This window comes from Neolamprologus multifasciatus, chromosome 4 (assembly GCF_963576455.1).
Source record: "Neolamprologus multifasciatus chromosome 4, fNeoMul1.2, whole genome shotgun sequence".
Taxonomy (NCBI): domain Eukaryota; kingdom Metazoa; phylum Chordata; class Actinopteri; order Cichliformes; family Cichlidae; genus Neolamprologus; species Neolamprologus multifasciatus.
Genome location: NC_140442.1, coordinates 15,328,649 through 15,341,878, shown reverse-complemented (window position 1 = coordinate 15,341,878; position 13,230 = coordinate 15,328,649). Strand labels below are relative to the sequence as shown.

The following is a 13,230-nucleotide window of genomic DNA, read 5'->3' as shown; positions in this document are numbered from 1 at the left end:
TACCTCTATTGGAAGACATAGAGGACATTAGCTTGAGAACTTTATTCTGAAAGGCACAGTCGGAAATGCACTGGATAAGTTGACGTTGCATTGGTGTGTTTTCTGTGAGCTCGGAACAGTGCCGCACCAGCTGGATGTGACAGAGTTGCATGTAGAGGGTCCAATCTGTGCTCACAGGCTGAAACAGTGACAGAGATCTTAGGTGGAGTGGAGTGTGCGCGTGCATGCGCTCGAGTCTCGTTGTGCAGCGAGCTAATACAGCGTGCACGTGTCAGTGATCAATTAATCTGTCACGGTTACAGTGAACAAGGACAGAGAGGAGACGGCGGGGACTGTGGCGGCTGAGGAGAGCTGTCACTTTCTCTGTGCGCGTAGAAGGATTATCATTACGCACGTTATGCGGAGCGCAGCTTCGGTGATGCGCTGAGTCGGGAGAGGTGCAGCGGGGAGCAGCGAGAGTCAGCCCGGACATTCAGCGGCATAATCAGCGCAGTAACTGGAAGAGGGGGGATCCGTGTTGTTATGGGCATCGCAGGATTCCAACCGGCCGTCTGTTTTATTTATTCCGGTGAACACTCCGACGTTGGTGCCGAATCAAAGTCAAATATGCGCACTGCTAAACAAAGGATTTAAAGGGAAAACGATAAAGAATCTCTTAAATATTTCAACCCTTAAACCCGGTTTGTCTCATCCTCTCTCTTGTTTTTGGACTTCCATTCATGCACATTCTGCCGCTGAGGAAAACAGACACGGGCTGAATAACCGGGTACCTCTGGTGTGGAACCAGGAGCAGGAGGAATCCTCTGGTCTTATCTCATAAGGGTCCATGTGGATGGAGAGAGAATACGCAAACCCAGCGAGCGGAGCTCATTACGAAATGTGACATTTTTATTGTGTTTCCCATCAAACCTGACAACTGTGCACCCGTCTTCATCCTCGAACACCTCTAATTTACGTCGTTCAAGGTACGTGCTGCTCACCATGTCGCCTACAGATACTGATTTTTTAAGGGGAAAAGGGAGGGGGGGCAGGTGGAGTTATCCTTGTGGAAATGTGTACGCACGACATTTACTGAGGGCTGTTTGGCTGAACACCCTACAGGGAATCACTGTTTATTTGAATGCACCTGCGTCTGTACTGTATTAAGGTCGATTTTTTTAAAGGGGGGGGTTATCAGCTGAGAAGGAAGTTGCATCACTGACAGCCGTAGAAAAAAAAGGCGATGCACCAAATGCAGGTGTGGGGAGCAGAGGGCAAACATGGGTTGAGCATTTTTGCAGAAATGTATATTCATGCACGATGCTCAGCTCATACTGTCTCGAGCTTAAGGCAAATTAGGTAAAAACTAAAGAAAATGACGAGTGAAGCAGTTCGACTGGTGAGACATTTGAGCTTTTTTTCTCACGAGGATAGAAACGCTGCTCTCTTTTAGTGGCAGCGACTCCATTTTCATCCCACAACACACTGGGATATTTGGGGAGTGTCAATCACTCCGCCGTGCTTTAGTTCGGAGGTTAGATGTCATTCTTTTATTTTTGGGATCACACACACATTCCCCCCACCCCCCAGGATAACAATGGCCTTACTTCTGGTCCCTCAAACAAACACACTCTTCTGGAAGCCCCCAGGGATCCTCCCATGTGGTCGTATTGTTAAGAGAGAGGGGGATGCTGAAAAAAAGGAAAAGAAGAAAAGGGCATTCTCTGAATTTGTGTTTGCATTAAGCTGCTTCTTTGGCCAGCTAGAACACAGGGGTGTCCCTTTTAGTAGACTTGAACCTCTCATGCTGGCCTTGCAGACAGGACACAGTGCCCAGGATGTCTAACTTGACAAGAAATCACACTTAAATGTCCTCTTGAGCCCAATTAGAAAAAGGATCTTTGCATGGAAACTGATGCCAGTTTATGGATTACCCTCCTTATTGATCAGTAGATAGATGATACGCGAGATCTGAGCGCAGGATCGTGTACCGAGTAAGCTCACTGGCCTGTTTTGGAGTGCTTTGTTTTCTATCATTAATCAATATTCAGCAGGGTGAAGCTATTTATTGTCAGACTGTGAATTCATGAGTTACTTAGCATCCTCTTGGGGGAAAATAAACCTACAGTTTGTCCTCCGGGAGGACGCCATATGTGCCATGTTCAGATGATTGTATACGTGTGTGTGTTTGTGTGTGTAGCTTCATGTACACATGAAGCAGCTGACTGTATAAGATGGGGTATCTTTGTCACTTACATGGGAACTCCTTGCTTCTCCTTTTATATGTGTATTTGTGATCATGCACCTCCCACCCTTTCCAACACACACACACACACACACCCACACACGCTCCAGGCAAGAGCCTCGCTCCAATTCTTCCTCCGCATATCCGGCTGTTCCTTCTTCCTCTTGCCTCTCTGATCACTATCACGCTCTCTAACCAAATCTGATCTCCTGGGCCCCTGTGACCACCCCCACCCTCCAACCCCAGCCTCCTTCATCTCCACCCTGGGTCCCATCAAGTTATCTATAATGGATGCCGCTCATTCGTGTCACACAGAAGCAGAACACGTGACACCAGATGTCCGTGGCTCTAGTTTCAGGGTACACTTTGGGGTTTGGCATGCCTTCACATCTGACCCGTCACCTCACGCTTGTTGTTATTGTCGGAGGGAGAGAGACAAGATAGTCAAGGGAGGGGAGTAAGGCCTGAGAATAAACACTGGCGCTCTTAATTGCCAAGTCAATTAGCATATGGTCTCGCTGCGAGTCCAGTCACATGGTAATGAGGCCTAATTAGGGTGGCCAGGGATGTCTGAAGAGTCTTAGGAGAATACTTACACTGTCAGATTCTTCAGTATGGCACCCGAGAGCTTGGTGTAGCAAATGTATCACGTCTTTTCAGGCTCTTCTTTCAGGTTTTTTTTATTCCTAAACCTGTTTATATATGTTGTCTTTGAGTTTTTTTTCCCCTAAACTTTGCCTTTCCAACTTCTTCCCACTGTTTTAGCACCCACATGTACATCACAGTGGAATAACACATCACTTCCCTCATTTTTCTCTTTAAATTTCCATTGTTTTGTCTGTTGCTACCAGCTGGATTATGATCGAGCTCACAAATGTCACAAGACTGTTGACAAACGCAGTCAGATCAGATGATGGAATTCACTTTTGGCTATTTTATGTGAAGTAGGAGGTTGGATGCTTTCCAGCAAATCCATTCCCTCGCATTTGTTTATGATAAACCTTCATCAAAAAAAATGGCGTCATGAATGGGTAACAGTTGACCGGCTACGACAAAAATCTTGTCGGAATAATGAAGAAAGCGTGCTGTACTTGCAAGATCAAAGCTGCTGTAGATGTCTCCAATCCATGCACAGGAAACTCTAGGATGTCTGCTGCTGTGTCGCTGGGATCTCAGGTCTGTTTATTTCAGCAGCCTTGCAGGAAGTACAAAACTTGGAAGTATAGAAATATATATTCATGCACGAGACTCAGCATATAAATTGGCCACATATTGGCAGTTTTCATCATTGAATGTCTGTGACTCTGGTTAAATGCACTGCTAGAGAAGTCGTCTCTGGTCATCTTGTCAAAGTGTTCTCAAGAGAAAGAAGACTCTTCGCTATAGGAAATAAAACCAAGTCCAGCCAAGCCAAGTTTAATTTAAAACCCTCTCAGATCCTCTAAAACTGGTTGATGAAAACTGGAAGGAAGAAGATGTTCGAGCCAGCCCTCTCACTCAGAACGTCTTCATCTGTAGACCATTTACAGTCTTAATATACTTTTACACTACAGCACTAGGTCCTTAGAAAGAATAGAATAAAACTAACTCATATTAACTGATTATAATATACTTCATTTAATAACTGAAAAAGTTACAGGAATAAACACCTGTTATTCAAATGGTCAGTATTTTAAGTAATTTATAGATTTTTGTCAATGCACTATCTTGACTTTATTTGGGGTTTTTTTTTTTTGCTTGTCAGCTAGTTATTATGTAGCAAAGATTTTTATATAAACAACATTATCATTATTTTAAAAAAGGCCCCGAAAGGATCTAATTGCAACCTTCATAATATTCTATAAGGATGAATCAGTGGAGAGGGACAAACACGAGTTGCTCTTTCAGACCAGGTTTTCATTCCTGAAGCCACTGCAGGCCTGGGTTCATATTATATATATATATATAATCCCAGCTAATAATGTAAACGTATGCAGTGTTATAAAAAAAGGTGGATAATGCTGGCGTCATTGAGCGGTGTCACCAACAAGCAGATGCCAGGACAAGACATGCAATTGACCCGCTCACCTCAACAGCTGGATCCGTGCGTTTCCAGATGTATACCTATGCATTTAAGCACTCGTACAGACGCAGATTCATCCCCATTCAGATTCAAATTCTCGGCATAAGACTCAAAAAATGACAATTACTGCTGTTGTCAAATCGTAATAATCCTCCCAATTATCACAAGGGTAATTAGAAAGCATCTGCTCGTGAGCTACGTCTGATAATTGTTGGAGCTTGTAATTGTACAGGACAGCTTGTTTCTACCCCCCCTCCCCCCCCAACCCCTATCCCCCTCCCACCCCCATCCCTGCCTATTCAGCCTGGGGCAGATCTGAATGACTGCAGTGCTGCACATTTGCACTCTCATGCTTGTATTCGTGTTGCGTTTTAACAGCAGCGCTGTAAGGAATTGCATGCTGCATTCTTTCCACAATCAGTGTTGTGTCACAATGTGTTGCCTTCTCACACACACACACACACACACACAGTAAATGCCACCAAGCTGGATGTTGCGTGAACATAATGCCAGTATGTTTATGCGAAAGCAACACATGTAACACTGCTAGATGGGAAATGAAGGGGACTAAGATGGACCTCTGGTTGCCAGCAGGCTGCTTGGCACTGAGGAAGATGAAGCCTGAGAAACAGCAGCCGTGCAGCAGAACTGGCAGGAGCTGGATCCTTCCCTCAGTTACATAAGATACACAGTGAAAATAAAAGGAAAGGAAAGCAGGGGGGATGAGGAGGTGGAGTAGGAAGGCGCGAGGGGGCACAAGCAGAAAAGAGGAAATGATGCCAAAATGGAAGCAAGACGGTGCATTAGGGATTAGACACTGGGTAGCAAAAGAGGGGGACTAGTTGAGGTGTGTGAGGCGCCTCTTTCACAGCACGTCTTCAAATACAGCAAGTCGAGGCCGCTCTGGCTGCTCTGGAGGAGCGGTGGCATTAAAAATCCAACAGAATAGAGGATTTTTTTTTTAATGGAGGGGAGGGCAGAGATGGCTGCGTGATGAGTGACAGAGAGAGAAACACGTCTAGAGAGAGCGAGGGGAGGGCGAGACGGCGGCTACATCCTCTGTGCTGCACAAACCAAAAGGCCAGACAGTTCCGCTTCTAAAACCACTCATGTAAAGCTGAAGTAAAAAAGAGGTGTCTGTAGGTGTGCGGCATATTCTGCGTAGCATTTTGCTCATGCACGTCTCGCTGCTTGTGCATGTGTGCAGCCATTCTCTCTGCGCATCCTTCAGCTTTGCAGCTTACCGGTCTGCCAAGCCACTCAAAAAGCAGCCAGAGCAACCATCTGTGCGAGAGGGGGGTGACGAGATGGCGAGCGAGTCAAAAAGTCACGAGTGTGCAGGCCACAAGCTCCAGTCCCTCTGTGTCCTGTTGTGATGTGCACTTGTCTCGAGTGCAAAGCATTAATGTCCCAGTAATTACAACGTGACAAAGGATGTGTGGAAGAAAGACAAAAAGAAGGAGGAGGAGCAGGCTGCTTGGCTTTTTGAGGATGAGCGAGTGAGGTTTTAATTCCTTGGCTGCTCTCCCTTGTTCCTGTAGTTTAGTGACGGAGCAGAAAAAGCGGGATGATGTTAGGAGGAAACATGAGTGTTTTTGTGCGTTGAGGCGTGCATGATAATGTCAGGTGTTTGCGTATGCACAAAAAGATCCAGCTCTGTGTTTTTATGTGTGTGTGTTTTGGTGAGTCATTCCTCTGTAAGCACTGATTGATGTTAATATAGACCAATAATAACCAGCGGCTAAGAGCTGCTGCAGCAAGGAAGGAAGGAAGGGATGAGACAACAGGAAATAACAAGCAGGAAATGAGGGAGCAAAGCATTTTATTAATGAGGAGGCATGAAGAAGAATTTTGGAGAGTGTAAATCTCTGAAGGATACATGAAAGGGCTCGAAACACATGAATATGCACAGCGCACATATATATTCACACATCTTTCACTGTTATGCCCTCAGGGGAGGGGAGGGGGGGTGAGAAATAAATAATGCTATTTCGCAAACTTGTAAACAACTGCTCTCTTAAAAAATCCGTCTTAAATGTATATAAGGAAAGAAACATCAAAAGCTTGTAAATAAATGGATGGTCCAACTATGCAGGCAGGGCGAGAAGCAAGGTCTGGAGAAGAATTATAAAGCAGTACATATTGTGTTTTTCAGTTTCTTATAGAAGATTAATAATGCTTTTTTTTGTGGCAAAATAGGTTTGAACATGGGTGTTATTGGTCTTTTTTAAATGATGTGTAAGGAATCTTAGCTACAGTTTATAATATAATTCAAAGATGTAAAGAATCTGGAGAAATCTCTTTTTGCAAAGGACAAGACAGAAAACTAAAACAGTGGTGACCTTTAGGGCCTCAGCCTGTACTTCATTAAATTTAAACTGCAATACTAAAATCACTGCATGGGCAGTAAATATATTTTGTATGTGATGTAAAACTGTACCATTAAAAAAAAAAAAAAAAGACCTTGACTAGTGGGTGCTGGTACAACTCACCAAGCAAACCGTATGCCATAGGGCTACTGCTCTTTTTCTCTCTGTCTCAGCTTTAGAGACAGAGTGTCTGTCTGTCCCCCCACGCCCACCCCCATCAAGACCTTGATTAACCACTGGCTCCTCACTGAAGAGAGACCACTTGGCTTGTTATCAGCACACAGTTCAAAAGTCAGCATCCTTGATGCTATGGAGGTACATTAGCGCACATGTCACGGGTGACCTGCACACCTAAGAAGACACCATTAAGACTAAGTGACATATACGTCCACCCATCCATGTCAAAACACATTCTGCATGTCTTAGAACAACACGGCTGCATAGGAGAAAAAAGAGCGCAGGCAGTTAACCTGACCCATCCTACAGTCCAGATCTGTAATGCACTGAATTCATTTGGAGCAACACAAGAACTGTTAAGCCTCAGATGATTTATTTGTATTAATACAACATTTAAATTATTTCAAATCTGCTTGTTTTTATTGAGATTTTAGAGCGCGTCCAATGTTGCGGTCTAAGCTGTGACAAACACGTGAGCAGTCAATTTGAGCTTATTTACACATCCAGCCATTATAAAGCAACTTAATCATTAGTTTAGAGTCCACCTGCTATATTTAAATCTACTGTTGAGTGTCCTTTTGTCAAAGGAGAGTTAGAATGAGCTCTTGTTAGAAGTGTAAAAGTAAATGGCACCGGTAAAGTGGCAGACAGACATCTGAACAATGAGCTGAAAGTCACTATAGAGCAGCAGAGAGCTGCAGGACTCCATGGGAATATGAGCGATGGTTTTTATTTAATGCAATGTTGTTAAAAAATATTGATTGTAGCTGGTTTCCTCTTTACTGTCATACCTTACAGGAAAGTCAGAAATGTCACAAAGACAATACGTCCCAAAGCGAGGCTACACTGCTACTGATTGACTAGACTTCCTCGTATTTTCCAAATGTCTTGAGTCTATTTCTCTCTTCTTCCAGTCTGCTCTATTTAATAACTGGTGTGTTTAAACCTAGTGCTCTCCTCTATCGCCCCAACCATATGACTCATCCCAACTTACTTGATATAGAGAGACAGAGGACATGAAGCTGGAAATATCCAGTGTTCACTATGTGGTATGCAAACACTGTCTATTTGTGGACACAGCGAGACGTTCGTGGCAGACTCGCACTGTGACTAAAGTTCTCTGAAATAAACAATCCAACGTGCATCTGTAAGCATGGAGAGGATAGAAAACAGCAGCGTGCATGAGCCAGCCTGGAAAGAATGCCCGAAAGCTAAGTGACAGCAGCCTGGCAGGAAGATATGTTTGTGCGCGCGGTGTATTGGCGCCTTTAAATACAGATCAACCTTCTATAAAACACACAGCTTTGTCAGGTGAAACGGCAGCGCTGATCATCCCAGCAAAACCCACAATGAAATGAAAGATTGTGTATTTTTATGTGTGTTTGTGTGACTGACAGCTGTGATGAATAAAAGAAAAGGGAGACTGAGACGGCATTGATTTTGCAGAGTGCTTATGTGGGTTTTTTTGTTTTTTTGTTTTTCCCCTCACTGGGACACTTTTCTCAAAAGTACACAAATGTTTGTACTTGTGCTTGAGGTTCTGTTGCTGTTGTCTACAATAGATTGTCGCTAGGTGCCCTTAGATGCCTGATAGTGAGCCAAACTGAGTGTACACAGTAGTTCCTTTCTCTGTTTCTCTTGTTTTTTTTCATAAAAATATGCATGATGCTGCAGCTCCCCTGTCAGCACTCCAAAGGCTAGTGCGCTGGATAAGACGAGACAAATCACACCCCTAAAACCCTGTTGTTGTGTAGGTAGGTTGTGTAGGGCTCTTTTGTATTTTTCATTGCATGGGAGGGTTGCTGTTTTTATTTGAAGCCATTTGCCTCAGAAATGAACCCTTTAAAAAAACTTCTAAAAGGTTCAAAAAAGGTCTGGCTAAAGGCTATTATTGGTGAAACAGGACGTGTGTGTGTGTTAGAAAGGCTTCAGTCATTCACCCTGCATGAACTACTGTCTTTTGTTCCCTCTCTAAAACACAGCAGTGGCCGATTGTCTTTATTGTCACACAAAGGAATGATTGCTGTGGGAGTGACTGCTCAGCTCTACAGCTTTGCAAATGTTATTGACCAGAATGACTTACTGACTTTCTTTCCCCTACTTTTCTCCACTCTCCCTCATTGCCCCTTACCTCTGCATCATCTCGCTATCTGTCTTCTCTCAGAGATGGCGTTCCCACCAGTTCTCCTCCTGCTGCTGCTGACTGTTGCTCACCGTGCCAACAGCGAGCCAGAGCCGCTCCCTAGAGGCTGTGGCTGGGGCCTTGTGCGTCCGTACACCCTCCTCTGTGACCTGGACTCCATATGGGGGGTGGCCGTTGAATCTGTGGCCGCCGGTGGGGTGCTGGCTGCCATCTTACTCGCTCTAGTCCTGCTGTGCCGTTTACGCCACATCAGTGAGGGTGAGAAGCGCAGCGGCGTGGGACCTATCCTCCTTCTGCTTCTCGGTATCCTTGGCTTGTTCGGCCTGAGCTTTGCTTACCTGATTGAGCGGGATGAGTCACTGTGTCTTCTCCGCAGGGCCCTATGGGGTCTCCTTTTTGCCGTTTGCTTCTCCTGCTTGCTGGTTCAGGGCGTCCGCCTGCGCAGGCTTGGCAGGGAGCGTCGCAGCCCTGGTGGCTGTGCCCTAACCGGCCTGGCACTGGGTTTGAGTGCCGTACAGGGCATCATTGCTGCAGAGTGGCTGCTTCTGACCGTGCTGAGGGAAGGAAAAGCTGCCTGTCAGTACCTTCCTCTGGACTTCGCACTGGCATGCAGCTACGTGCTAGCCCTCCTACTAGCTGCGCTGACCGCAGCCTCCCTGGCCCTGTGTGGCAAGACACGTCAGTGGCGCTGCAATGCCATCTGGCTGCTGGTCACCTGCCTGATGTCACTGCTGCTGTGGGTGGCCTGGGTGGGCTTCTATCTGTATGGAAACGACTGGCTCGGCAGGTCTCCAGAGTGGGATGACCCAGCGCTGGCTATTGCTTTGGTTGCTCAGGGCTGGCTGCTGCTGATCTTCCATGCCATTCCCGAATCTCACGTCTGCCTGAGACCCCCACCCCAACCCACTGCCCCGGATTATTTCGACACATCCCAGAACTCAACGCGGATGAGGGAGACGAGCTTCGACGATGACACCCCTCTATCTCACAGGCAGTTTGTGGAGAACCAGGGCTATGGATATAATGACGAGAACACTGCAGGTACAGCACAATCTGATACTTTTGAGCAATCAGGTGTAATTTAGCTTTGTAGGAGGAATGTAGGCCAAAGTGACTAATGCAACTCTTGGAAACATTTGTATGCTTGGCTAGTAATAACTGCAGGAGGACATTTCTGCAAGTGTTTCTTTGGTTCCTCCAGACAGTAAGCCGAGTGGTGAGTCAGGGTGAGTAATCTCTGTCTGTCTCTTCCACGCCAGGCTTGAGGAGCGGTGGCGGTGCCGGGCAGCACAGCAGCAACACCGGTGCCAGGCCAAGCGCTCCTTTCCGCAGCAACGTCTACCAGCCCACCGAGATGACCATGATCCTGAACGGGGGAGCGGTGAGTACATCCTCCCAGTCACAGGTACACGCCGCTTACACGCCGCTCTCTCATTCGACCACGCCGACAAGACTGCATGCACATTTGTGCGTTCTGGACCATACGTCATTGCACAAGAATGAGGGAGAGGTGTGAGAGTGTGTGCGTGCGTACTCAGTTTGTGTTTGGAAACTCTCAAGCGACTGTGTTTGTTCCACGTGCATGGACGGATTTGTCACAAATGGTCACTCATCTGACATTGATCTGTGTAAGGGTGATTGTGAGGAAGCTTCTGCTTCTTATTCTGCTGTCTGTGTAAAAATATAATACCATTTGTCCACTGAATGATGCCACTGTCAGGTGACCCAGCAAGATTCATTGTGCAGGATGAATGGTCACCATGGCTGGTGCAGGTGAACCGCTTTCCAGCCACTGTGCTATGAATTAAGCCCACCCAACAACACCTCGCATATTACAGAAGTCTAAAAAGCTGAAATGACACTCTGCTGACAGAGATAATTTGTAGTCACTATTCCTAGAAATTGCAGCTGGGCGTGATCGAGCTGACAAAGGGAACGGAGAGGCGTCTCCTTAAGCTGCTTTGCATAAAATATCACTAGTGTGCATGAACGGTGTTGTTGTGCACCCCCATTAAAGGCAGGCAGCGTTTATTTGCACAGCCGGCTCAGGGCGCTCTGAGGGAACCGATTTGCAGAAAGCATGAAATAAAGAACCTTTAACAGCAATTTTAAAGGATACTAAAACAAATACGAGCACAAAGAATTAAACAGAAAACTGCAGGATTGTATTGCAAGGTTGATAATGGTCTAAGTACAGTTTGACATTTTAGGAGACTGGTACATTCCCCATCTTACAGCAAGTAAAACAGGAAAATCAATACCCCTCCATTCTTTACAGTAAATATCAATCATCTGCCAGGCTGAAAGTGGAAACATGGAAACATTTAGCCTTTTTTAATACATTAAATCAGTCTTTGTACTAAATTAATAAGCTCCTGCTTAAACCCACATATTTACACTTAAAATAAGTGTAACTTTAGCTAAAGTGCAAGCCAAGTTGCACTGGCTAAACGTGAAGGTGGCCTGTGCTGGAGGTAAACCTTTATTTCTAATTCTCTCTGTGTGATGAGTCATGTTCGCCCATTTGTCACTGCAGCACTATTTTTGTATAAAGCCTCACTTTCAGATCCACTCCACTTTCTGTTAAGTTACTCCGATGATAAAAACACAGCACTTTCCAAAACCCTTTATTCCTAAATAAGAGTTTTATTGTGAACCATCTGAAGGAGTAGGCAACCATATGTGACGACATCTGCCTGGTATTAATGGATGACAAACCGAAATGGATCAGAATCAACAAATTAAACACGACCAAAAGCAACAATATGATTGTACCGTTGGATTTTTTTTTTAAAATTGGAATGCACATTTTATGACAGGCACTTTGTTTTTTTCCCGGAGGCTGGTCATTATTGGACACCAGGCTATTAACTGACCACAGTGCATTTCGGGAAATATAATAGCTGCTATAATTGGATTCGTGTGGCTTTAAAATTTAATAGCAATACAATAATATGAGCCATTATTTTCCATCAATAAAAACATACTTTTTGACAGATAAATATTGCATTCGTTCCCTTACTGCAGAGAGCAGTATCATTTACTGCAGTATCTTTGTTAACACTTTCCACAACGACGTCCCCTGTTTCCTTAATGACTAGTTTTGACACCTCAGGATAGATCACTAAAGATGTGGTTTCACAACCATTAGAACCGTTTCTGGGGGGGTTTAAGGGTAGCTGCACAGGCTAACTTCTTCTGATGCGCACCTACTCATTTTGTACTACAAGCAGGCCTGAAAGCTCATAAAAGAGCTTCAAAGGTTACTCCTAGTAGGTTTTCAAAGGGTGAAGAGTTAAATAGCATTTTTATAGAGAATATTAACTATGCATTTACAAGAAAAAGAAATGCAGTTTTTAGTTTTTCTGGAGCCCTGAATACAGCCTGCAGGTTTTCCACTCAAGTTTCAGGGTATAGCTAGTCTCCGGCTACGTCCACACTAATGCGTTTTCATTTGAAAATGCATCGTTTTCTCTCCGTTTTGGCCTCCCGTCCACACTGAGACGGTGTTTTCCCCAAGGAAAAAACGCAGCGTTTTCCCCAAGGAAAAACGCAGCGTTTTCCCCAAGGAAAAAACGCAGCGTTTTCCCCAAGGAAAAAACGCAGCGTTTTCCCCAAGGAAAAACGCAGCGTTTTCAAAACCCTCTCAAAAACGCATACATTTCAAAATGGAGCTGCCCTGTCACAGTGTGGACACTCGAAAACGATGACACATTTTAGTCATGTGATGCAGTCATGTGACCAATTAAACAAAGATAGCGGAGTGCACTATACAGCAGTTGTTTTGTTTGCTCTCAATTTTGACAGCCCTAAAACAGATTAATATCAGTCTGTACATGCTCCAAATAGCTTTTCTTCAAATTCTTTAATTCTCACTCGCTTTGGCAACTTTGTACTTTTGTGTTACTCGCAGCAACAACTCCACCTCATTGTTAGTCCATTTAAAAAAACTCGGTGCTTTTCCTCGACATTTTGCCGCGATGTTTCAAAGTAAATAAACAGCAGAAAGAAACGAGGCAGACCGAATCTTCTTGCGTTTCACGCATGTGCAGTACTGGAATGTTAGAGTTTTCTGCCGTTTCAATGTGGACGCACAACTCTGTGAAAACGACTGAAAACGCTAGTGTGGGCGCGGGGCGTTTTTCAGACGAAAACGCCGTTTTCAAATCTATCTGGGCTAGTGTGGACGTAGTCTCTGTGTCACCTGAGAGGTCAATAACAGGGCAAAAAAGCCAAAGTAGCTTCAATTCTGTGA

At 44.9% G+C, this 13,230-nt stretch overlaps 1 protein-coding gene across 2 annotated transcripts in view; it reads left to right on the top strand.

Annotated features, from left to right (window-relative positions):
* The first annotated feature begins 127 nt into the window (after positions 1–127).
* Positions 128–13,230, top strand: part of gprc5ba (G protein-coupled receptor, class C, group 5, member Ba) — a 16,837-nt gene continuing 3,734 nt past the window's right edge. The window contains exons 1-3 of one of the 2 annotated variants that reach the window (XM_085158060.1): positions 128–965; positions 8,997–10,016; positions 10,235–10,380. In XM_085158060.1, the coding sequence (XP_085014186.1) occupies positions 8,999–10,016; positions 10,235–10,380 (1,164 nt within the window). In that variant the 5' untranslated portion in view covers positions 128–965; positions 8,997–8,998. The remainder of the gene's footprint in view (positions 966–8,996; positions 10,017–10,234; positions 10,381–13,230) is intronic. The other variant, XM_085158061.1, reaches the window with a different exon arrangement.